This window comes from Theropithecus gelada, chromosome 15 (assembly GCF_003255815.1).
Source record: "Theropithecus gelada isolate Dixy chromosome 15, Tgel_1.0, whole genome shotgun sequence".
In the NCBI taxonomy this organism is placed as follows: domain Eukaryota; kingdom Metazoa; phylum Chordata; class Mammalia; order Primates; family Cercopithecidae; genus Theropithecus; species Theropithecus gelada.
The window spans coordinates 96,626,013-96,653,140 of record NC_037683.1 but is presented as its reverse complement, the minus strand read 5'-3'; the positions used below and the strand labels follow the sequence as shown (position 1 = coordinate 96,653,140).

The following is a 27,128-nucleotide window of genomic DNA, read 5'->3' as shown; positions in this document are numbered from 1 at the left end:
TGCTTGCCTTTCCCTTCAAACTCCTCCCATTGCCCAGTGGTCATAAGACACTGAATTGTCAAATCCATCTGCAAAATCCTATTTAACCTTTTCAGTATAACCCAGATGTATTTCCATGGCCACCCAAGCCATGTGCAGCCCCTCCTCTCTGTCTACTGGATGCTGCGGTTATTGCCTGAGGGGTTCTCTGCTTCCACTCCTGTCCCCCTCCTCCCATACATATTTTCCATACAGTAGCCAGGGGATTATTTTGGTAAGTGGAGCTCAGATCTAGTGACGTTAAAGTCTCAGCTCCTTCTTCTGGCCTGTGAAGCCCTGCTTGCTTTGCCTCCTGCCCACCCTTCAGACTGTTTCCCACTCTGCCTTGAATAGGCTCAGCTCATGGCAGTCTCAAGGACCTTTGCAAGAGCTGTTTCCCCCACCCAGGAGGGTCTTCTCTCTGGTCTTTGTATGGCTATTTCTTTTCTTTAAGTTTTAGCTCAAATTTCAGCTCCTTGAAAGGTCTTCCCTGAGTGCCTAATTCTGAGTAATTCCTCCAATCTACCTGTTTGCTCCCTCTCATGCTATCACCCTGTTTTATTTTCGTCAGAGCACCTGACACTATCAAACACTTTCTCACTTATTTTATTATCTTCCTGTTTGTTGGCTGCCTTCCCTAACTAAAACACCAGCTCCAAAAGAGCAAGGACTTTACCTTGTTTCCCTCACTATTCCCAGCATTTAGGGATGTTCTGCAACAAAGTAAGAGCTAAACTAGTATTTGCTGAATTAAGGAACAAATGAATGAATGAATGGATGGATTCTAAATGCAACCAGGATGACATTTATCTATATAAAATAAAGCATACCAGTAGAATATTCTCCTGGGATTAGGGTTTGCCAGAAGCCAAGCATGCTGTTTTGTTTTGTTTTTTAGTGTGAACTCAAAAGCAACACTAGGCCAAGGTGATGGCTCATGCCTATACTCCTAGCACTTTGGGAGGCCGAGGCAGGAGTATTACTTGAGTTCAGGAGTTTGAGACCAGCCTGGGCAGCATGGCAAAACTCTGTCTCTACCTAAAATAAAATTGCCAAGGGTAATGGCAGGTGCCTGTAGGCCCAGCTACTCAAGAGGCTGAGGTGGAAGGATCACTTGGGCCTGGGAATTTGAGGCTACAGTGAGCCATGATCATACCACTACACTTCAGCCTGGGCATCAGAGTGAGACTCCGTCTCTTAAAAAAAATACCATAGTCACTGTAGAAAATTTGGAAAGTACAAAAACACAAATAAAATTTAAAAACCACCTGATACTCAAACTGTTATAAATGTGTAGAATCCGTCTATATATTATCGACAATTTTTACAGTTTTAACAAAAATATAATGGAGATGCTATTTTATAATCTGCTTTTTCACTTCACAACATAACGTGAATATTTCCCATGACATTAAATATTCTTCTATAATTTTATATTCAATAGACATATAATATTCTACCACATAAATATACAAAAATAGTTCTTACCATCTATCCTCCACATATCTCACCAAACTGTATATGACAATATCTCTCATTGTAGCCCTGCAAAAACTGGATATAACACTTTTAAAAAATGTTTGATAATTTGGCCGGGTGCGGTGACTCACATCTGTAATCCCAGCACTTTTGGGCGGGTCAGCTGAGGTCAGGAGTTCAAGACCAGCTTGACTAACATGGTGAAAGCCCATCTCTACTGAAAATACAAAAATTAGCCGGGCATGGTGGCGGGTGCCTGTAATCCCAGCTACTTGGGAGGTTGAGGCATGAGAATCGCTTGAACCTGGGAAGTGGAGGTTGCAGTGAGCTGAGATCACACCATTGCACTGTAGCCTGGGCATATATATATATATCAGATATATATATATTTGATAATTTGAAAGACAAAACTTACAGTGGTTGGCAACTTGTTTTGCATGTAGTGACCATTTGCTCTTCTCTTTTTGAGTCACAGCTAGATGCAAGGGAGAGATGCCCTTGGCTAGGGAGTCGGGTGGAAGGATCGGGTTCTGCTACCTCTAGCTTCTTGATTACATGGCAGCAACACAAGGAGCCTACAGTTCCAGAAGAGCCTGGATTTTTCCACAGGGAGACACAGATGCCCTGTTTATTAATACCATCTGCAGAGCTGTTGAGAAATGGAGAACAAAATTAAAGCTTCATTTATTTATGTAATATAATGTAATTTCCTTTACTCAGAGAAAAATGTTTTATCTTTAATTGTGACTTATGTCTGGAATTAATGAAATAATAAAGCAAAAGTGATGGAGAAACAAATTCATCCTGTATGGGGACAAAGGAAGTAGACTCTTACTTGAGAGTATTATACAGAAACCAAAAGAGGGTGTTCTAATTGGAGTCAGTAAGTTCAGTGATGTCGTCCATTTATCCTCCAGGAAACCTTGGGAGACTACACTGGCATCTGGTAAAACTTCACCATCAATAGATTGCCTCGATGTATCCAAATCATGGAACATCAGGGAACTCTTAAGCCCTAGGTTCAACCAAGATAAAGGAAAAAACACTTGGTTTTTATGGATGGAAGAATCTGAGTTATAGGTAGCCTTGGTCAGTGAGACAGTTTAATTAGCCAATAATTGCACCTCGGGTAAACCTCACTGGCTACAATACTACCACTGTGCAAAGCTGAGATAGTTTAAATTATACTACAGGAGAATTCCTCATGCATGTTTCTGAAGAGTGCGTTATAGTTGTGAAATTCCCTGTCTGGTCTCTATGGGAGCTTTCAGCTGGTTTCATCCATGGATAGCTATGGAAGGTTTCCCTTCGTGTTACTCCCACCCCTATAGTTGGAGTAAACCATAGGTATTCAGGCCCTAGTTTTATTCATCAGAGTTTGGCGTACCATGGGCTATTGAGTATAAGGGTGTTTCTTATAGTAGGTAAATCAGAGAGGAGGTGGACAATTATCTTGCTGCACAATCTATGGGTTGCTTGTTGTGTAATGATGTTCACAGTATATGGTGCTTGATCCTTAGAGGTTGGGGGTCCCTTACCTCACCATCTCCTCTACTTGTAGCTTCTTCACTTTTCCCTTCAGATTATTTTGTCCCATCTGTAGGTCAGGGAGGAGGTCTTTCTGCCTTGGAGCAATGACTTGTGAAATTGGTGATCTGCTATTCATGGTCATTGTTTTATTTTTGGGTGGGCTAGTTTTGCTGCCTAGGCTGGGGATCATTAGAAGGCCTTCAGAAATTTTGTAAGCACAGGTGGATGGAGAAGCTCATTGATCAGTATTTCAAAATACGATTTTTGTTCTTCATTTGTATTTAGAGAGAGACAAGGCAGAGAAATGGAGAGAAGGAAGTCAGGATCCCAGGCGTAGTGTTTTCACAGAGTAAAGTGATTCTGACCCCCTCTCCGTGATCCTGACCTCCAGCTGGGTCCCATGCTACTGCTCTGTGCTTTCAGCTGCTTATTGGACATCTCCACCTGGAGGGCACATAACAGTTCACATTTAACGCATCAAGCTTAATGTGTTTACAACTCCACTCATGACTTCTTCTATCTTCAAAACCCAGTCTCAAACCTGCTCCTGCTGACTTGGTTGATGACATCACTGTGTACACAGCTGTCCCAGCCAGAGGCCTGGAAGCCACCCTTGCCTTGTTATCCTTCCCCACACTCCATGTCTACTCAGCCACCAGAGTCCTGTGAATTCCATCTCAGAAGAAGTCCTAACCACCTATTCCCTGCTATCCCCTCTTCTTGTCTTTCTTGGAACATTGCAGCATCTTTCTTCTTGATCTCCCTGTAGCCCATCCCCTGAACTCTTGCTACAGTCTTTGCTGGAAGTAGTTTCTGGAACCTGCCAATTGACTGCATGACCCAACCCCATACAGTGGGGCCAATGGTTCCTCACACACTGGCCTCCACCCTCCTCTCCAGCCTTAGTTCCCTCAAAGGCCTTTTGTCTCGCCTGGACCCTCTAATCCTTCTCTCTCAGACAGCGCTTCTCCTTCCAGCACCTCCTGTCTCTGCCAATTCCTTCCTTCTCGTGCTGGTTCCCTCTGGCTATTCTTTTTTCTTTTCCTTGCTGCACCAGGTAAATTGATACTGATTTCTCATGTGGCTCCTCCTTTATGACGTATTTCTTGGCTCTTGACATGACGTGGCATTAATAGTTTTCTCCTCTGTTTATTTCTTCCTCAGGGTGCTTAAAACACCTCTTTCTAACTATCGGTTTAAATGTCCAGCCTAAGTGGTGCCCTGCCCTTGGGGACTGCTCAATAAGAGACAGATGACTGAAGAGAGAGGACTCAATCTAGCTGACTCTTCTGGTCCTGACCTGAAGACGTAAGATTAAATATAAGTCCTGAGTTGTGGAGTAAAACACAAAATCCAGAGTTCTAATTTGCTTCCACTGAAAACTCATAATAAGTACTATGCATATTTATAATGCGTCAGGCTTTTTATATCATTTAAAAAGAACAAATGGGCCATGCATGATGGCTCATGCCTGTAATCCTTAGTGCTTTTGGAGGCTGAGGTGGGAAGATCCCTGAGGCTAAGAGTTCAAGACCAGCTTGGGAAACCTAGTGAGAAACTGTCTCTATAAAAAATTTTCAAAAATTATCCAAATGTGATGGTGTGTACTTGTAGTCCTAGTTGCTTGGCATACTGAGGCAGGAGGATCACTTTGAAGCCCAGGAGGTTGAGGCTGCAGTGAGCTATGGATGGGCCACTGGACTCCAGCCTGGGTGACAGAGCAAGACCCCATCTCAAAAACAAAACAAAACACAACACAACAACAACAAAAAAAACCAAGTGACTTTTTTTGTATTTTTTGCTCTAATTTTATTTTAAAATACATTTGAATGTTATCCTATTGGAGCAGAATATGATGATTTTAGACACTTTGTGCATAAATCTCACAGCCAATTTCTTGGAGAGGGGTGAGGAACTGTATGCATTTTTTATAACATAGGAGCAAGTGACTTAACAAGAGTAACTGTCTTGAGTCACAAGCATGCTTTTTGACTTTCCTGACCTAAGTTAACTGACTGCTTTGCATGATGTGCTCTTTCTCATTTATAAATAAGTTGGACAGTCAGGAAAATACAAGGAAGTAACTCATGGTGAGGAGGTCTTAGAGCGACTGAGAACAGTGGTGATGAAGAGAGCCCAGCTGTGCTGCTTGAACTATACTCTGTCTGCAACTGTATTCTCCAGAGGATTTTTATTGACCTTTCCCCTAACTCTACAAGGTGATGCTGGGCCCCAGAGACCAGTGATCTCAGCTTACAGGCAGGAAACATTCAGTCTGATAGGGGAAATCATAAGAGGAACAGCGTCCAATATGCCAAAGCATCTTATGCGTTTCCAGGGTTTTTTTCATGTAAGTTACCATAATTTGATATTCATGACCATTTCTTTGAATTGGATAGAACAGATACTGTTGTCTCACTTTCCAAACAAGGAAATTAAATTATACAGATGGTTGATTACCTGGCCATATGGTCCTGTCTCTCAGTGATGTTGGAAACAGCTTCCCATTCTTTTTACTACATACCCCTCCTATCACAACTATATTATTAAAATTATTGTTTATATATTTTATTAAATTCATACAATCTTTAAAAAGTCCTGTGAGGTATCTGTTAGTCCCAAGGACTCTTTATAATGGATACTTAATGTCTAACCTGATTACAAAGAACATTTAATGAATGTAATAATGTTTTATTATCTTTCCACTTGGAGTTAGCAGTTAGCTACAATTTCAGTGAATCTCTAAAACTATTTTAACTAACAACTGACTCCACTATACTTGTCAAGTCTGTTAGTTACTGATGTAGATAAATTGCATGATATTGATGATGATATAATTATAGTTAGTATTTATTAAATGCCTATTCCATGTCAGGAACCCAGTCATGTAAGCACCCGGTATCCTCACTATTTTGCAGATAGAAAATTGTGTTCAGCAGGCTTCTGTAGGTTTCCCAAGGTAATAGGCATGACCAGGTTAACTCCTCACAATACTGCTATTATTGGAGAGGAGCAACTCGTAATAGTATGTTAAGACATATGGTTGACAGAAGGAAGAGAATTCAGGCTATTTGAAATCCTCACGGTCTTCCTCTTGAGCATTTAAAAGAAACAACAACAACAAAAAATGACCATGTGTTGAAAAAAAATCGCTAACATTTATTGAGTAATTTGCCGTGCAAGGCACTGATCTCAGAATGCCATGTGTATTAACTTGATTAATCCTCACAACCACCCGTGGAGGTATACCTGCTTTTACGTCTGTAAAATGAAAGCTCTTGTGACAGATGTGGAAACTGAGGCTCAGAGATGATAAACGATGCAGCCAGGATTGGAACCCAAGAACTGCTCCAGAGTCTGTGCTTTAAATCTTGCCTTCTAAAATTGCTTACTAGGTTCTGGTTCACAGGAACCAGCTCTATGTGAGGCACCCGATAGGTGTCTCTCACTTCCTTGTCATAACAACCATGAGAGGAGTTGTTGTCTCCATTTTACAGTCAAAGCACCAGGACTCCAAGTTATCCAGTAACTTCCAGCCACTCACAAAGTAGAGGCAAGTTTGTCGCCTTTCCCCGGATCTATGTCAGGTGGTTTGTGCAGGAGCAGCCATGGAATTCAGGCCCGTGAACAGTTCTTATCACTGAGCGCCGTTCTACTTCTTTGGTTTCAGGCTGACTTAGGAAGCAGTGTTTCTGACAACTCATTATGGAAAATCGATTCACATCTTCTGCTTTCTTTGGCCTCTTGTCACTGCCCAGACATGCATTCCCAATTCTCAAACAAGCAAATGAATTGAAACAGGAACAGTATTCAAGGGCATCCAAATGTTGTGCTACCGATACTGTTCAGTGGAGCACAGTGGCCCGAACCAGAACAATGCTCACTGTGCAGGATCCTGCAGAATCTTTGGCTTGGTTCCATATTCCCCGCTCTCTTTTCTTATTCCTCTTGAAAGGTAGCCACCTCTGTGGGCAGAGTCAGACAAGGTAGAGAGAAATGGTTGAGACAATATAGAATGCTTGTCTTGCTAGCTTATCTTTCTCCATGAAAGGAGAAGATCCATAAAAGAACAAGAGTAAAGGAATCTACTTATGATCTCTGAAAAGAAGCATAGAGAGTGAGAGCAGGTTTAAGAGAGGGAAGAGTGAAAAACATGTGAAATGTTAAATATTATGATGGGCGATAGTTAAAATAGTAATAATACTTTTGTTTGTTTTTTGAGACGGAAGTCTCATTCCGTCTCCCAGACTAGAGTGCAGTAGTGCGATCTTGACTCGCTGCGACCTCCGCCTCCCAGGTTTATGTGATTCTCCTGCCTCAGCCTCCCGAGTACCTGGGATTACATGTGGCCACCACCACGCCCGCTAATATTTTTGTATCTTTAGTAGAGATGGGGTTTCACCATGTTGGCCAGGCTGGTTTTGAACTCCTGACCTCAAGTGATCTGCTGGCCTCGACCTCCCAAAGATAATAATACTTTTAAAATGAAAGGTAGAAAGGAGGCATTTGAAACAATGGTGAGATGTTAAGCTTGAGAATTATGGAGAATGACTGTCCTGATAGAAAAGAACAGAAATAAAGTATGGTGATAGTTTTGTTTCAGGTTTTTTACTTGTTTTCTCTTTTGTTTTTGGAAAGTCTTTTTTGGAAAAACCTCTTGGAAGGTCTGTTTGTTTCAAGTGAGCTGTCAGGTCATATGTTGTTTTAACATGATGATAAACATAAAGATTTATCTATATTCCTTCCAGACTGGCCAAAGGGAGATTTCCTCAGTGTTGAACCCTGGTCTACTGCCATGCAAATGAGCCCCCATTAATCTACGAAATTCATCATGTGTTACTGCAAAGTAGCAATTTATCACCAACAGTGATGTTCAGATTTGTTCTTCAGTGTCCTGAAGATTTTTAGTAGCTCTTCAAGGACCACTGTTGGAGACTAGTGAGGGAGGTGTAATAGGTACTACTCCTGGTTCCCACCTTTGCATCAGTCTATCTGTTTTATACCTGGGGATTCTGCTGAGAATCATATCATCAGGCGGGATTGCAAAGGATTGAAGATTTTGAGACCTTTTAGGGATGTTTTCCTTTCAAGCTTCAGGGTTGAAAATTAACTCCTGTGAGTGTAGGAACTCCTGTGCCACACTGGAAGCTGCTCACCCAGGAGAGGGGAGTGGGAGGCCCATTGAGGTCCCTGGAAATGGCCTGCCCCACCTCAGACTGCAGTGCACGGCTGGCAACACCCGTTTTCCCTTCTGGGATTTACTGTCTGGTCTTACTTTTTTCCTGTGTGCAGTTTTACATAGTCGACACCACACTGTTTATTTAAAGGTGCTTTTTTCATTTAGTAGCATATTGCAAGCATTTTCTCACATCATTAAATTCTACTAAACATGAATTTTAATGTCTGTGCAATATTTCATCATATGTATTTAACCATTTTCCCACTGGAAATATAGATTGACTTAAAAAACATTTTTGGCTATCATAAATGATACTCTGATGAACATCTTTGTCTAAAGATTTTTGTCAACATTTCTGATTGTTTTCTCAGGGTTAATTCTTAAAAGTGGAATTTCTGGTTCAAAGAATACCACAGCTATAAAACTCCATATATTTTGCTAATTTTCTTTCCAGAAATGCTAAATCAATTTTATATTGATGCGTAACAACATGGAGTTTCAATTCCTGCTCTGAATAAACCTTTGTTTCATAGAGGATTATTAGAAAATCATCTTTTGGTGACAGATATTTGAAGTAGAAGAATGTGTGCAGGTGTGTTGAAATTGTGTGAGGAATATTTTTTCTTCTCATCCTTTTCATGAAAAAGATGAGGAGAAAAATGTAAGAGCGAAGAAATATAACTTTAAGATGAATGAGGAGGCAGTTACTAATCTGTTGGAATTTTTTCAAATACAGCATGTCTTTAAACAAATGAAAACAGTTTGCATCCCTGAGCACTTCCCCTGGGATGCAAGCACATTTTATACCTTAGATGTACGAGCGCAGGACTTTCAAAGTGCTAAGAGTCAGGATACAGTGGTTGCGTGGTACCTGCATTTAAAACACAAACTTTAGTCAGCCGATATTAATTGGAAGCCTAGATTCAAATCATGGCTTTGCCACCTACTAACTTCGTGATTGTGGTCAGGTCAGTTACTCTCTCTAAGTTGTTTCCTTATCTGTAAAGTGAGGAAAATATTAGCATTGTTATGAGATGGAGATAAGGCATGTGAGGAATTCAGCACTTTGAAAAGAGCTGAGCTGACCACGATGGCAGCCGTATGTAGCTACTGAACACTTGAGATGGGGCTGGTTCGAATTGAGATGTGCTATACATGTGCAGTGTGCAACACACTTAGTGTGTCCAAAGGCTTAGTCCCAAAAAAGAATGCAAACTCTTTATTAATAAGAGTTGATTAATTATTAATAAATGTTGACATCATAACATGTTGAAATACTATTTGTATATCTCGATTTCAAATAAGATACATTATTAAAATTAATTGTAATACATTTATTTTGCTTTTTAAATGCTTTATTTCCCTCTTTGAAGTGGCTTGTGTTATAATTTTATTGGACAGTACTGCTCTAGAATATAATAAAGGCTGAAGGAGCAATTTTTAGAAGAAAAGGTGGGTGATTTCTCCATTATGGAATTATCCAGTTGGCATCTTATCTTTTGGGGGCATTCGATTCTTAGGAAACTATGAGGCATTTGGACAGGGTCCTCTGTTTTGGTCCAGATGGTTTAGAAAGGCTGGAGTAGGGATGATGCATAATCTTTCATTGTTTGTTAGAGGGGTGAGTGGAGAGTTTAAAAATAGCGTCCCTCCCTCCTCCCCTCCCAATGCTGATCCCTCATGAGTTATTTCTGTTGGCCGCATTAGGAACCTGACATTTGATTCATTCAGTGGGTCCTGCCTAGGTCCTTTAAAACAGAATGGACCGTTAAGGAAAGGCTGCCCTGGGCCATGACAGGCTGAGGAGACCAAGGGGATTGGAATAACCAGTATGGCAAAATGCTTGGTCAAGATCCAGACTCGACGAAGCCTCCAGTTGCACATGGTGAACCACTGCAACAGTAACGTGTTTGTTCGTCTGCTGAGACTCGGCTCCAAGGTCACAGCTCGGAACGCTGGTATGTGTGGTGCCCTGGGCTGTCATCCTGTGCCTGAAGTGTGCGGGCTTCCAGCTTCCTGCTCACTGCTGGTGGAGAGAAGCCCAGGGTGAATTTGGTGTCAGAGATTTTTGATAAGGGTGAGAAAAGAGGGAGGAAGGGAGAAAAGCAGAGATAAGTGGGAAGGAGGGTGAGCAAGCCAGTGCAAAGGGGAAACAGGAGGGTGTGTTCCCTTGTTCAAGAAAAATGATACAAAGTTGTCGTAAATACAAATTACCCCCTAGTCAGCAGTGAGTCAAGGCAGAGGGAGGCAGTGGTGGTGTGTACCTCCAAATTGTTCCGTAACGTGAGAAGATGAGGGAGAAGGCAGAATGGATGATCACAACACGCTCCCCCTCCTTTCATTGTTGAAAGGGTCAGATCTCACATCTGCTTGCTTGCTGGGGTGAGGCAGAGTGCCACTTTATCCTCAAGGCATAGCTTTACTCAAAATATCAGTCAAAGAATTGGAACTGACCTTCTGCCAATTTCCTTTTCCTTGTAAATGTATTTTGTTATTGTATGGTCCTTGAGGGAAATAGGAATTGAAATAGGAACTTAAAAAGTTAGAGCTTACAGTAAGAAAAAAGCTGTGGCTATATGTGTACATGTGGTTTTTACCAATTGATTAAAACAAAGTACACCCTGGGAAACATCTGCAATTGGCTATATCTCATGCACATGTGTGGAACTGACTTCTAAGTGAATTGGGATGAAATTGATTATATTTGTATAATGACATAAGTAATACATGATGTGTTCTTGTTAGAAAAGATTTTTTAAAAGAACAAATATATAGATGCTTTCCGTTAATACTCCCAATAGTTGATCTATGAATTGCCACGTGGGATATAGGATTTTTTTTTTACAAATGGGATTGTTCAAGATACAGTATTGCAGAATTAGTTTTCTTACTTTATCATATGACTTGAAGGACTTTCCATATCCATACAGATTAATATACATCCTTTTTAGAAATGGCTGGATAATATTAGGTAATATAAAGATATAATAACTCAGTTATTTAATTACCAAATTATCGTTGGAAATGGTTATGTCTCATCTTTTGGCTGTAACAGATGGTACTGCAATGCATATGTATACAGAGGCATTTCTCTTTAATAGATGCTTCAAAGTGTAATTGTTGGGTTGAAGGATATACGAATTGTAACTTTTAATGGAAATAGGCAAATTATCCTCTAAAAGCAAATATTAACAAGGTGAGTATGAGCTTGTCTATTCCCCCACGTAATCACTCACCCTGATATGGCCAGTTTCTTAAAAGTTTTGCAAAATGGTTGAAAGGAAAATGAGATTTCACTGTTTTAATTTGCATATCCCTTTTATCAGTGAAGAGGAGGATCTTTTCAAATAATTGTCTATTTTCTTCTTCTGAGAATTGCCTATTTATTTACTTAGTACATTTCTGTTGTGTTTCTGTCCTTTCCTTATAGATTGTAGTGTTTCTTTTTTAATCTGAGTATGAATCCTTTATATTTTACAAATATTAATGTTTTTTCTCCTAATTGGTTCTTGGCTTTCAACTTTTACTTAATGTTAACTTTATGACACAGGCATTTTTTTTTTTTTTTTTTTTTTTGAGACAGAGTCGCACTCTGTGACCCCTGCTAGAGTGCAGTGGTGCGACCTCCACTCGCTGCAAGTTCTGCCTCCCGGGTTCATGCCATTCTCTGCCTCAGCCTCCCAAGCAGCTGGGATTATAGGTGCCCGCCACCATACCCAGCTAATTTTTTGTATTTTTAGTAGAGACAGGGTTTCACCGTGTTAGCCAGGATGGTCTCCATCTCCTGACCTCGTGATCTGCCCGTCTCGGCCTCCCATAGTGCTGGGATTACAGGCATGGGCCACCGCGCCCAGCCAGCACAGGCACTTTTTATATGCACAGAGAACTTCTATGTGTGCAGACTATTTACTTTTTGTATATTTTAGGTTTCTTTTTTCTTGTTAGTTTTCTGCATGCCAAGATTATAAAAGTGTTTCCTGTTTTTATTCTTCGTAATTAATGCATTTACTTGAACTATATGAAATTGCTGATAATAACTGCTTATGACCTTCAAAATTGGCAATTCCACGTAGTATCTATTTTTTTTTTTTTTAGTTGAACCTTTTACCTTCTTAGGAATTTTTACATGTGCATGACACGGTATAGGGATATACCTTTCCCCCGTCAACAATTGGTTAGCAACTTTTTGCAAAACTTTTTCATAAACAAATTTCCCATTATATTAAAGAGTATATTTCTGAATTATATCTTTTATTATTCCTGCTCCGTTACTATACAGTATAGTTTTAATATCAGGTAGGTCAAGTTTCCCCTGCATTGGTTTTTTTTAAAGGAAGTTATACTTTTAGAGAGATTTTTAGGTTCACAGTAAAATTAAAAGGAAGGCACAGAAATTTTCCACATATGGGGAGTTTCCCTCACATATGCTCAGCCTCCCCCATCATCAACATCCCAAACAAGAGAAGTACAGTTTTTACACTTGAGGAGCCTGCACTGAGACGTCATGACTATCCAAAGCTGATAGTTTGCATTAGGGTTCACCTTGGTGTTGTACATTTTGTGGGTTTGAACAAATGTTTAATGGCATGTATCCACCCCTATGGTATCATACATAATAGTTTGACTGCCCTGAAAGTTCTGTGTTCCACCTATTTATCTCTCTCTTCCCCTAATTCCTGGCAACCACTGGTCTTTTTATGATCTTCGTAATTTTCCTTTTTCAGAATGTCAATTAGTTGGAATCATACAATATGCAGCCTTTTCAGACTGGCTTCTTTCACTTAATAATATGCACGTAAGGTTCCTCTATAGCTTTTCATGGCACTTCTTAGCACTGAATAATATTCCGTTGTCTGGGTGTGCTTACTGATTTATTATCCAGAAGTTTTTGATTATTCATGTATACGTTTACCATTTGTCTTTTTTGAAAGTGTGTTGGGATTTCTACTGAAATTGCATCAAATTTTAGATTAATGAGAGGAGAGCTGAATTTTCAATGTATCAAGGCCCCCCATTCAGGAATATTATTATGTTTTTCTATTTATTGAGATTTTCTTTTATACTGCTTTGGTATATTTTAACATTGTCCTCATACAAGTTTTTCAGACTTCGTGTTATGGATATTCCTGGATATATATGGCTATTTAAATTTGTGCATTTGGCTATTTCAAATGATACTTTCCATTATCATTTTTTATATTGTCTCTGTTGTATGCAGTAAACCGCCTGCTTTAATATGTTGATCTTGCGTTCCAACACCTTTTAAAACTCTTATTTATTGTCCTGTTTCATTTTCATCTCTTTTCTATGTAGATAATTCTATTATCTGGAACTAGAGTTTTGTGCCTTACTTTCCAATATTTACACTTCTTATTTTTTGTCTTCATCATATTGCATTATCTAGGGCCAGTACTGATGTGTGGTGATAATTCTTTGTAACGTTCCTGACTTTGGTGGGAATTCTTCCAACATTTTGCTATTATAAATGTTTGCCATGACATGTAGTGATTTCTACAATTTTCTAGTAGATATTTCAAGTCCCTGCCTTTCAGGAGATAAAATTTTAATGGAAAAACCCATAATAAATCTGCAGCACAGTGTAATGACTGACTGTGAAGATAAAGAGATCCACAAGACGGTATGACAGCTGCATCAGTTAGGATGCCATCATCAGCAAGTAATGAGGAATTCTAATTAGCACTGGTTTAAATAAGGTGATTTATTATCCAAGACAAGTCCAGAGTCAGAAAGGATTCCACGGTTGAGAACCAGTTTCATTTTATCTCTACACTGCTCTTCTCAGTCAGCCAAGCTTCCCCTCACGCAGTTGCTGTCAGCACCATAGGACGGCTGCCAGTTTCTGCTGTTTCTTTCAGTTACAACAATGTCAAGAGATAAGGAGTCTGTACCTTTCCAGGATGATCTTCTTAGAAGTAAAAACCTTTCTCAAAAATCCATCCCCTCAGGCCCCCTCCCCCTACCTCTCTTCTTCTCCCCTTCGATTTTTATTTTCAGGTTTGGCCCATATGCCCATTTTAAAACCAAATGTGACCAAGAGACTGGAATTACCATGACTGGCTTAGACTAATCATTTGGAGAGAAATGGGCCATAAGGAGTCGACCATGAAAAGTACCAGATAATTAGCATATATCTCAGTCTGGGAGTAGGGGATAGGAGAGCCTTCCCGGAGGACGTAACACATAGGGTCTTATAGGATGAGTAAGAGCAATCCGGGTGCAGAGGACACTCCAGGAAGAGGTAACAGTCTGTGCAAAGACACAGAGGCATGACATAGCATGACACATATGGGAACCCTCAATAGATGGGCATGGAGGTAGCATATGTGGTAGATAGAGTTTTTTGTACTAGGCTAAAAAGTTTAATTTAATATTTAATCTGAAAGACATGGGAAACCTTTTAACAAGAGGATTGATGTAAATAATTAGGCATTTAAAAATGATTATTCTGGAAACAACTTACAAGGATCTGGACTGAAATCAAGGAAACCAGTTAGGAAGCCATTGCTATCATCCAGTTAAGAAGTGGTAAGAGTGGAGAGGCAAGGATAGCTTTGAAAATGAAGACGGTGGCAGAGTTTGCAGAAGTTAATGACAGATGTCAGCAGTGAGTGAGAAGTAGTTTTGGCCAATCCTTGGGTTGCTGATACAAGAGACTGAAGAAAAGATGGTGCCATTTACAACATAGTTAGTGGTGCAAGAGGGAAAGAGGTGAGAGGGAGGTGATGCGTTTGGGTTTGGATGTATTGAAGTTGATGTTCCTATGTACAGTTTCCTGGTAAATCTCATTGGAGGGTTTTGAGTTGAAATGGACCAGAGATTTATCAACACAGATTTCCCAAATTAAGTTATGTTCTATGTATTTTCTGATGGTTGTTTGTATTTCTGTGGGGTCAGTGGTGATATCCCCCTTACCATTTCAGATTGTGTTTATTTGACTCTTCTATTTTTTCTTCTTTATTAGTCTAGCTAGCAGCCTATCTAGTTTATTAATTTTTTTCCTAAAATTCAGCATCTAGATTTGTTGACTTTTTGAATTTTTTTTTTTTTTTTGTGCCTCTCCTTCAGTTCTTCTCTGGTCTTGGTTATTTCTTGTCTTCTGCTAGCTTTGGGGTTTGTTTGCTCTTGGTTCTCTAGTTCTTTTAGTTGAGCTGTTACATTGTTAACTTGAGATCTTTCTAGCTTTTTGATGTGGGCATTATAATTTTCTGCTTAATGCTGTTTTAGCTGTATCCCAGAGATTCTGGTACATTGTCTCTTTGTTCTCATTAGTTTCAAAGAACTTCTTGATTTCTGCCTTCATTTCATTATTTACCCAAGAGTCTTTCAGTAACGGATTGTTCAATTTCCATGTAGTTGTGTGGTTTTGAATGTATTTCTTAATCTTGAGTTTTAATTTGATTGCACTGTGGGCTGACAGACTGTTACAATTTCAGTTCTTTTGCATTTCTTAGGGAGTGTTTTACTTCCAATTATGTGATCAATTTTAGAGTAAGTCTCATGTGGCAATGAGAATATATCTTCTTTTTAATTTAGGTGGAGAGTTCTGTAGATATCTACCATGTCCACTTGATCTGAAGCTGAGTTCAGGTCCTGAATATCTTTGTTAATTTTCTGTCTCCATAATCTATCTAATATTGCCAATGGAGTGTTAAAAATCTCCCACTATTATTGTGTGGAGTCTAAGTCTCTTTGTAGGTCTCTAAGCACTTGTTTTATGAATCTGGGTGCTCCTGTATTGGGTGCATATATATTTAGGATAGTTAGTTCTTCCTGTTGAACTCTTTATCATTATGTAATGACCTCCTTTGTCTTTTTTGATCTTTGTTGGTTTAAAACGCTGTTTTGTCAGAATCTAGGATTGCAACCCCTGCTTTTTTTCTGTTTTCCATTTGCTTGGTACATTTTCCTTGATCCCTTTATTTTAAGCCTATGTGTGTCTTGGACATGAGATGGGTCTCTTGAAGACAGCATACTGATGGGTCTTGGCTCTTTACCCAGTTTGCCATTCAGTTTCTTTTACTTGGGGCATTTAGTCCATTTACATTTAAGGTTAATATTGTTATGTGTGAATTTGATCCTGTCATGATGCTAGTTGGTTATTTTGCAGACTTGTTTATGTGGTTGATTCATAGTGTCACCAGTCTGTGTAGTTCAGTGTGTCTTTGTAGTGGCTGGAAATGGTTTTTCCTTTCCATATTTCATACTTCCTTCAAGAGCTCTTGCAAGGCTTGTACAGTGGTGACAAATTCCCTCAGCATTTGGTTTTCTGAAAAGAATCTTGTTTTTCCTTCGCTTATTAAGCTTACTTTGGCCAAAGATGAAATTCCGGGTTGGAAGTTCTTTTCTTTAAGAATGTTGAATATCGGCCCCAGTCTCTTCTTGCTTGTAGGGTTTCTGCTGAGCTGCTGTTAGTCTGATGAGTTTCCCTTTGTAGGTGACCTGGTCTTTCTCTCTGGTTGCCCTTAACATTTCTTCTTTCATTTTGAACTTGGAGAATCTGATGATTATATGACTTGGGGATGATCTTCTTGTGGAGTAACTTACTGGGGTTCTCCTCATTTCCTGAGTTTGAATGTTGGCAGGTCTCGCTGGGTTGGAGAAGTTCTCCTGGATGATATCCTGAAGTATATTTTCTAACTTGGTTCCATTCTCCCTGTATCTTTCAGGTACCTCAATCAGAATCAGGCATAGGTTCAGTCTCTTTACATAATTGCATATTTCTCAGAGGTTTTATTCATTATTTTTTATTCTTTTTACTCTACTCTTGTCTGCCTGTCTTATTTCAGAAAGATAGTCTTCAAGTTCTAAGATTCTTTTCTTGACTTGGTCTATTCTGCTATTGATACTTGTGATTTCATTGTGAAGTTCTCATGTTATGTTTTTCAGCTCCATCAGCTCCATTATGTTCCTCTCTAACCTGGCTCTTCTGGCTATCAGCCCCTGTATTGTATCACCGTGATTCTTAGCTTCTTTGCATTGGGTTAGAACATACTCGTTTAGCTCAGTGATGTTCATTATTACTCACCTTCTGAAGCCTACTTCTGTCAATTCATCCATCTCAGCCTTAGCCCAGTTCTGTGTCCTTGCTAGAGAGGTATTGCTGTCATTTGGATTAGAAGAGGCATTATGTTTTTTTCAGTTCTCAGTGTTTTTGCATTGATTCTTTTCATCTTTGTAGGCTTATCTATCTTTGATCTTTGTGATTGCTGACCTTTGAATGAAGTTTCTGTGGGGTCTTTTTTGTTGATGTTGTTGTTTTCTGTTTGTTTGTTTTTCTTTTAACAGTCAGGCCACTCTAGTCTAGGGCTGCTGCAGTTTGCTGGGGCTCTGCTTCAGACTCCAGTTGCCTTCATTTCTTCTATCCCTGTAGGTATCACCAGTGAAGGCCATGAAACAGCAAAGATGGCAGCCAGCTTCTTCCACTGGAAGCTCCATCCCAGGGGTGTACTGACTTGTTGCTGGCCTGCATGCACCTGTAGGAGGTGGCTGGAGACTCCTGTTGTGAGGTCCCACTCAGTCCAGAGGACTAGGATCACAGACCCACTCAAAGAAGCAGTCTGACTGCTTTTTGGTAGAACATGTGTGCTGCATTGGTGGGGACCCTTTCTCATTCAGACAGCCTCTATTTCCAGAGCAGGCAGGCTGGAACAGCTGAGTTGACCAGACCACAGAAATGGTGGCTGCCCCTTCCCCTGGGAGCTCCATCTCAGGGAGAGATCAAAACTCTGTAGAACCCTGGCTGGAATGGGTAAAGCCCCCACAAGGAGTCCTATCCAGTGAGGGGAAATGGATTGGGGTCCCACTTAGGGAAGCTCTCTGGCCACAGTCTGACAAGGCAGCTGTGCTGCATTGTGGGGTACCCTTCCTCTTTCGGTCTGTCTCTGTTCTCCACAGCCAGCAGGCTGGAGCAACTGAGTTGACTAAGCTGCATAGATGGTGGCCATCCTTTTCCCCAGGAACTTGGACCCATCTCAAACAGACTCCAACATACTGCTGTTAGCTGGCTGGGATTCCAAGCCAGTGGGTCTTAACTTGTGAGGTGCTGTGGAAGTGGGGCCCACAGAATGAGGCCACCTGGGTCCCTGGACTCAACTGCCTCCCTGGGGATATGTACAGAAGGATTTCCTGCCTTGCCAGGGATCCTGGGCCAGAGTATGTAAAACTCCTGGGTCTCTGTGTGTGTCTGAGTGGCTGCTCTGCCAAGACTCCACACAGCTCTGTGTATCAGACCCAAGGCCCTGGTGGCCTGGGCTCACAAGGGGATCTCCTGATCTGCAGGTTGCAAAGATCTAAAGGAGAAGTGTGGTTTCCTGGGCAGGGTCACACAATCACTCACTACTTCCCTTGGCTGGGGGTGTGGGTATCTTTGCTTCTGTGCCTCTTCCAGGTGGGCCGTCCCCCCGCCTTCTGCTTTTCTTTATTCTCTGTGGGTTGAGCTGTTTGCCCAGTCAGTCCCAACGCAAGAAACTGGGTATCTCAGTTGAAGGTGCTGCATTTACTAGCCCCTATTTATTTGTCTCCATGAGTGCTGCAGACTACAGCTGCCTCTAATCGGCCATCTTGGGTCCCAGCATTCTGAGTACCTGTTTTCAATTCTTTGGAGTATGTACCTGGGAGTGATATTGCCAGGTCAACTGGTAACTCTATGTTTGATTTTTTTTGGGGACTATCAATTTTTTTCCCACAATGACCAGAACCATTTATAGTTTTATTGGCACTATGCAGAGTTCTAATGTCTTCACATCCTCACCAACACTTGTTATTTTCAGTTTAAAAAAAAATTGTTGCCATTTGAGTAGGCATAAGGTGGCATCTTATTGTAGTTTTGACTTGCATTTCCCTAATGATTAATGATGTTGAGCATACTGTCATGTGCTTGTTGACCTTTAGTATATTTCTTGTATTTTTATGGTATTTTTTATTTGGACTTCTCAGTGCTATCAGACTAGAGCTATCATGAAATATCTGTTGATTTTTGTATGACAAAACCAGTAAGTCATGCCTGTACACCTTGAAGAGAGAAAAATCACATAACAGATTCGTTAAAATCTGGTTTATGGTTCCCTAAATGCACCTGGCTGCCATTTTGGTTGTATGGTAGATCCATCCTGGAGGACACTTCTTTGATGCTAACTTTATTTCCCACTATGAATCCAAGATTCAAATTTGGCAGAGTTAGCCCTAGGTCTGACCATAGGTAACTTGATTTCCCATCAGTAAAATGAGCCATTGATAAATACCTCTCTCTCAATAAACATAAAAAAAGTTCTTACCCTTTGATTAAGCAATTTCCCTTCTGGCATCTATCTGTAGCAAATGAACCAAAACAAGAAGAGAAAAAAAGCTTTGTAGGTAAAGATGTCTCTTGTAGCATTTTCTCTTTACAACTGCAAAGCAATCTAAATGTTTGACAATAGGCAACTAATTTATTGCATAACTAAATAAAAAATGTGTCATCTTTTATAAATAATACCAATGGGAATTTGTTTAAACATAGAAAATGTTTATGTTAAAAATTTAAATGCAAGAAGCATGATTTAAGCCTGGGTATAAAATATGATTGCAAATATATAAAACTAGAACACAAAATTGTGTCTAGAATGAAGACTAGAAAACAACACATCAGAAAAATAAAGAGATTGTCATTGAATGACAGATTCTGTGGTTTACTATGATATTATATTGGGTGATAGTGTTGACCTCTAAAAAAATCACTGCTCATAATTATAATCGTGATTTATTGTCATTTTATTCAAGCAAACATGACCAAAGTTGGAGGTTTGCAGATCAAAATTGCACACCTAAATGTTGTAAATATTGCCAACCCTTTGAGAAGTGTTGGTTAGTTTGAGTTTAGCATGTTGACCTTTGAATTTATGGTACAGGGTCTTTTACTATAATAGGACTTTGTTAAAAGTTAGGATATCACGGAATAATTTCATAGATTGCTTGAATCCCATTAGTTGGTTTTTTTTTTTTTTTCTGTTTCTTCCTGCAGATTTTTGTGGGAAAATCTGAAATTTTAAATTTAGAAAAAAAAAATATCTCTTTACAGGTGTTCCATTGCCTAAAGAGGACAACATTTCTGCTCCCTTGATCTCCAGCTCCCCAGTGAAGGCAGCCCGGGAGTATGAAGATCCCCCTAGTGAAGAGGAAGATAAAATAAAAGAAGAACCTTTAACCATCTCTGAACTAGTGTACAACCCAAGTGCCAGCCTGCTCCCCACTCCTGTGGACGACGATGAGATTGACATGCTCTTTGACTGTCCTTCCAGGCTTGAGTTGGAAAGAGAAGACACAGATTCATTTGAGGATCTGGAAGCAGATGAAAACGCCTTTCTGATTGCTGAGGAAGAGGAGCTGAAGGAGGCTCGCCGTGCTTTGTCGTGGAGCTATGACATTCTGACTGGCCATATTCGGGTGAACCCACTGGTCAAGAGTTTTTCCAGGCTCCTTGTGGTGGGCCTGGGACTGCTGCTCTTTGTATTTCCCCTGCTCCTCCTCCTTTTGGAGTCAGGTATTGATCTCTCCTTCTTATGCGAAATCCGCCAGACACCAGAGTTTGAGCAGTTTCACTATGAATACTACTGTCCCCTCAAGGAGTGGGTGGCTGGGAAAGTCCACCTCATCCTCTACATGCTGGGTTGCTCATAAAGTTAATCTCTCACATGACTAAGGGCTATATTCAATGCTAGTGATTTTTTTTTCCAGCAAATGCCTGGTTCTGAAGGGTCACGGGGCTGTCAACAGGTGTTCCTTACTCATAATTGATTATTCAAACCTTTAAGTTTGCTTTCCATAATTCACTGCACTTAGATACATTTAAATCAAATACAGTTATTTTAGTTACAGGTTAGGAAGATGGTCTTTAAATAACCAAAAATATGTTTATTTTTTATTATATTGTAGACATACCCTTTATCTATTATATCATAATACATGATACATTGGACTGAATTAGATTTTCCAGTTTCTAATAGTTGGCACCATTATAAGCTATAAGGTTCAGAATCAGAATTTTAGTGAAAACCCAAGAGAAAGTTGTTGAATATAATCCTTAGTGAAAACAGTGTCCTCTAACCAATGCCTATACAACTAAATTTATGCTGGGTTTTTGGTTTTGTTTTTTTAAAAATATTTTTATGTGTTCAAACTATTTTGGTAAATTTTTAGCAAAAAAAAAAAAAAAAGAAGCCTCCTGGAGTTATTTACATGTACAAATTGTAAGACTAATGCACAAATGGTATATCAGAAATTTTTTAATGTTTTGGCGCTACTTTGTTTTTAAAAATATTTTTGGCTGAACAATACCATAATTTGTTATGATCTGCATATGAGATAGAAAATGGGTAGAAAGACACTATAGTAAGTAAGCTGCTAAAACAGAGGATGGAACTGGAGGATGTAGAAACTGAGAGCATCAAGTGGACACAGGGTGGTCCATTTTTCAAAGTATTTGGACAAGAGGACTTGTTATTTTCATTTGTATTCTGTCCGTATATTTTGGCTGGAGAAGCAGATGTTTTAAAAAGAAAGTGAGAGTTTAAAGGAGAAAAGGTAAAAGATGTGCTAGTCAGTTGCATATCAGTGTACATTAACCCAAGAGTGAAGGCAATTAGTAACTGGAGAAAAGGAAAGTGGCAAAAATGAGTTCTGGTGAGGCTGGCAGGCAAATGGTGGCAGGCGAGTGGTCTATTTTATGAAAGTGATGGTGATGCCAGTGTTCGATGATGTGAAGAGCAGTGCACTCGCTGTCCGAGTTAACATGAACATGTTTAAGTGGATCTAAATAAAAGTGGAGAAACTTTAAGGTAAATATTTTGATCCCTCATGCCATTTGTTGTGATTCTATAGAAGAAACTTCAAAGTGTGTTTGTATGTGACTGTGTGTGTGCGTGTGCGTGTGTGTGTGTGTGAGAGAGAGAGAGAATGAATGGCTTTTTGATACATGTCCGTGATCATCCTTTGTGGTGGTCATTATACTCCTTTCCTTTCCTAGTTGTTTTAAAATCTGACTTCCATAGAGAAACTGGAGAGGCCCCACGAGATAACATACCAATTCAGCCTGGGTAAAGTAGTGACATGGCCCTAACCAGACTGTAGAGGGGACCAATGCTCTAGTACCTTCCTTGATACCATTAAATCCACGATGGAAAGGATTTAATCCAACGATGTAATGGTATCAAGGAAAGTACTAGAGCATTGTACCATCAGCAAGGTACTGATGCCTTCCCATGCAGACTACCTACTGATATTGTGTTATGTTGGAGAAAGGTAAGAGTCTAGAGCTTATGCCATGGAGCATAGAGCTTCTCCGTGGATTGAAAACATTCCACTGCCTTAATGTACAAAGATACAGGGCCCACTTGTAATCACTCTCTCTAACTAATGACACTCCAACCCTATCATTAGCATGATTTCTAAATTGGGCATTCCATTTCCACTCCCTCAGTGGAGCTCTGAGTGTTTCACTGGACATTTAATTTTGGAAATAAGTTTTGAAATTCAGTTCGTGAAGCCTGCAGTTGAGCAAATGACAATATATATTTGCCGTTAAGTTTGAAGGGTTTCCTTTCCTATATGCTTTCAGTGATTTATTTTGCTTTTTAATAAAGATTGTTTACTACCTGAAATTTGATACTGATTTAGAAATATATTTTCTGTGATTGGAATCCTCAACAGTTTATTTTGGAAGCTTGCAGATGGCTAGCTTTGAAATTCAAATTTGTGTTTTTCTCCTTCTTTTCTCATATGATTTCTAAGTCATCCTTTCTGACATCAGGCAACTTCAGTGTAGTCTGCACAAAATAAGTCCCCTTCTGATCATGCGTCATATAATTTTCTCTAAAGTTCTGACTATGACAAATCATCTGGCCCTCACTCTTTCAAAATAATATCATATAATATTTTTTAAATTATGGAAATAATATATTTTCCATTGTAAAATGCTTGAAAAATATGATAGGATAAATATCATATGTAATCCAACCATGCAGATTTATATTAAGGAGTAATAAATATATTATTTTAACATCTCTTTTCTCTTAGGTGGAAACTTCATTGTTGAATAGAAATGTTTCTAAGTGAAGAAGTTGACAGGATAGGGTCTGCTGAATTTAAACAGCCATCAAAAGTTAAACCGGAATCTTGAAATGCCATTTGCTCAGCATAGAATCAGAGCCTTTTAGAAACATCCATTTAAGTTTTGTTAGAAGATAGTCACCAGTTGCCTGAATTGAATGGGGAAAAGACTGCTTCTGGAGATGGACAGTATATTATAGAGTGAGATACAGACTTTAAAGCAAGTGTGTGAGTATATGTATATTCCATATTATCGGTATATGTGTTTATATATGAATCTGTATATATGTGTGTCTTTGAATGGACACAACATATATGCCTTTCTTGCATAATTGTGCTTATTTTGCCCTAATTGAGGAATTTGTGACATATTATTGGTTCTTTTCCCTGCCAGATACTATGGTGGGTAAAACCCACAGCCTGAAAGGGTTAAATTTTCCATAAATGCCACTGTGTGTACATTTGTGGATATAAATAAATATATATAATACACACACACTTATATGGCAAATACATATACACACACAATCTTGCCTTTAGTGCTAATGCAAGTTGGATCATGAAAACAATGTAGGTAAAGTGTGTATTTGTCTGTGCTTGAAAAATATTGTAAAATGTTATGTATTTGGAATATATTTTGTGGTTTGTCTAATATTTATAAACACAACTCGGGGTGAATTCATAATGAGTTTATTTCATTGAAATACTAGAGATATGGGGGCCATGTTACTGTGATTGGAGCCTTACCTTTGTATGGTGAAATCTGCATTTCTATGTCAACATCCAGATTGTTTTATATGTTAATATGGTGGCAGGAATCCCTAATAAAAATACTCTGGGGTAAAATTTTTTGCAATCATTCAGTTTTATTTAAAGTAAAATTGCATAGTCAGGTTGTTGGAAACTATGAAAGGATTCCCTCTAGGACCATGAAATGAGGTCAACATATAATGGTGATAGTATTAAAAAAATCCCAGGTAGTGGATTAGATTAACCCTTTGCAGAAGTCATCCAGGCCCAAAGCAGGAATACTAGCACTGAAAATGTGCTCAAACATAAAAGAAACCTTGATCTAATTAATGATATTAAGTTAACCAGAGAAATAGAAAAGCACAGAAAAAATAGAAGAGGGGTATTCTGACTGACAGATAGGAGCATGGATTTCAGAGTGCTAGAAAATCATATGTTATCACCACTGGCCAGAAAAGGGTGCCTTCCTGCGCCAGAGAGAGCTGCATGAGACTCAACTCTGTTATTTCACTTGCCATTAAACTTCTCTATCTGTTCATGCACTCTGGAAGAATCTCATGATTCCACTTCTTTTTATTTTTTATTTTTTATGTTTTGAGATGGAGTTTTGCTCTTGTTGCCTAGGCTGGAGTGCAATGGCGCGATCCCGGCTCACTGCAACCTCCTCCTCCCGGGTTCGAGCGATTCTCCTGCCTCAGCTTCCCAAGTAGCTGGAATTACAGGCATGCACTGCCACATCCAGCCAATTTTTTGTATTTTCAGTAGAGGTGGGGTTCCTCCATGTTGGTCAGGCTAGTCATGATTCCACTTCTAGTCTCTCCTCTGCCCAGCGTAGCCTTGACAGGTCTTCTACTTAGGTTTGGCGCAAAGCTAACAACTCCATACCTGATAGTTAAACCAAAAGGTGTTACTTGGAGTGGAACAAAAGGGGTGGGGGAGTTCTCTTAATTGTAGGAATACAATAGAAGTCAAGCAGAATTGGCCCTTAGCTATGGTGGCCTCACGCCTTATCCAGCAGTCCTTAGAAGTACAGGCTGTAGATGACAGGCAAGAAAAGGAATTCAGTGATTAGCATTCAGATGTGAGGTGGCTTATGGACCTATAGTTCTGACTCCAGTATCTCAAGCCAGTGCCTTTGTTTGGGTTAGCGTCTGTTGACCCAAAAGGCTCACACAAAATGGCGCTTGGCCACTTACTCATTGAGCAGTTCATTGAACTCCTGACCCAATGTCACTGCCTGGAGGAAACTCTTGCTTTATTCCTACATTTTCTCCTTAGCCAAAGAGAGGAAGACTCTCCTACCAACATTCCCACCCTGGAGAAAAAGTACTGGGGAGAGGCTTCCACCCCTGGGGTGACTTCTGGGATGGTTGTGGTTGATGGGGCTTGAGTCCCTCTGGGCCATTCTCTACAGGGTGGAGACAATGTGCTGAAGGTCTCTGCTTATTTGTCCTCCTGCTTCTTTTCTCTCTCCCTCTCTCCTTTTCTCTTGGACCTGCATTTGGGCCGCCAGTCTCCATGCAGTAAACAGACCCAGCAGAAACTGCCCGTGGTGAGCTCAGCCAAGACTCGGCTCTCCATGTTCCAGCATCCGTCTGTGACTGGGTGGGTAAGTTCGGTGGGCCCCACCCAGTGGGCTCAGCAGCCGTCACTTCAGAGAAGAAGAAAGGAACCTTGCTTAGGCCTCAGATCCCAGCTGTGCTCTCCAATCCATTAATAAAGCTGCTTTTAACCCTCTCCTGGCCATTGTATCTATTATCTACTGGGAACTGGGGTGGTGGCAGGGATGGCAGTGAATATTTTGGATCTCTGCAACCTCCAATGTTACAAGTAAGGAGATAGTGGAGAAGGATGCTCCTGGCTGAACCTCAGGCATCAGGGGATGGTCTGCCACTGACATCAGCCCTGACAGTTCTTGCCAATGGGTGAGAGAGCTTATCAGTTATTATTAGTAAAGAACAGAAGGTTAGTTGGAATCACACATCCCTATTCTTTACCTTTAGCTAATACTTATTCCAAATATCTCTCTGGAAAGGGAACTGAGGCCATTTTCATTGTTATAAAGGAAAACTGTTAGTAGGACAAATGTATGCTGTCTTTGGGTACCAAGTACTGAAACATGGCTTGCAAATTCTAGCAGCTTCTCCAGAAAACACCCATTGCCTGGTTCCTCTTACCCACAGACTTATGATTATGATCATTGTCTTTCCAAGGAGACCACCCTTCAAGGGTGAGAACACACAAACTAACATTAGTTTCTACTTCCCTTGGCAGCTACATTCTTCATAAGTTAGGAAGTTTGTGTTCTGATTTAAGCATCAGTCTTCTTGGAATTTCCTTGGTGTGAATCAACTCCCTTCCTCTCCTCAATCAGCCTGAGTTTCCTGACACACTGATTTTCTGGTTCTGCCAGGTTGTGAACCAGACCCTGAAGGCGGGGGGGCCACATAAAGGCACTGCTCCCAGCTCATAGGGTTACCATATAATTTATCATTCAAACCTGAACTTTTTGGGGAGTAAAAGGGGATGGTTTTAATGGCGATGTCATAGCAACAAGTGTTAACTAGGACTGTTCCAGGCACTTGACCTGTAAGACTTTGCCTGATTAACTAGATACCTTCTCTCAACAACTCCTCTAGTATGTTTCTCTATAGTGTTGACAAAATAAAATAGGGAAGAATTGTTGCTCTATAGTTGTTCTACTTCCCATCAAGAGTCAGATTAAAATTTACCAAAATTCATGACGTCGTGTTTTGATGTGAGATTATAAATTACAGAGAAGAGTATTTTGTGTGAACCTTCTGGCATTAATGCTACATACTCAATTTGGGTTTTTTCATTGTTGTTGTTGTTTGTTTGTTTTTTGAGACAAAGTCTCGCTTTGTTCTCCAGACTGGAGTGCATTGGTGTGATCTTGGCTAACTGCAACCTCTGCCTCCCATGTTCAAGCGATCCTCATGCCTCAGCCTCCTCAGTAGCTAGGATTCCAGGCACATGCCACCATGCCCAGCTAATTTTAGTATTTTTAGTAGACCAGGATTTCACCATGCTGGCCAGGATGATCTTGAAC

The 27,128-nt window shown here is 40.0% G+C and overlaps 1 protein-coding gene across 4 annotated transcripts in view; it reads left to right on the top strand.

The window, feature by feature from the left end:
• The window catches only part of FRMD3 (FERM domain containing 3), a 293,594-nt gene extending 267,797 nt beyond the window's left edge, over positions 1 to 25,797 (top strand). For 2 of the 4 annotated variants that reach the window (XM_025359403.1, XM_025359405.1), the window contains 2 exons: positions 20,283 to 20,744; positions 25,572 to 25,797. In XM_025359403.1, the coding sequence (XP_025215188.1) occupies positions 20,283 to 20,744; positions 25,572 to 25,585 (476 nt within the window). In that variant the 3' untranslated portion in view covers positions 25,586 to 25,797. Of the gene's footprint in view, positions 1 to 20,282; positions 24,155 to 25,571 lie in introns of those variants that run through there. The other 2 variants (XM_025359402.1, XM_025359404.1) reach the window with 1 other exon arrangement.
• Positions 25,798 to 27,128: the final 1,331 nt, after the last annotated feature.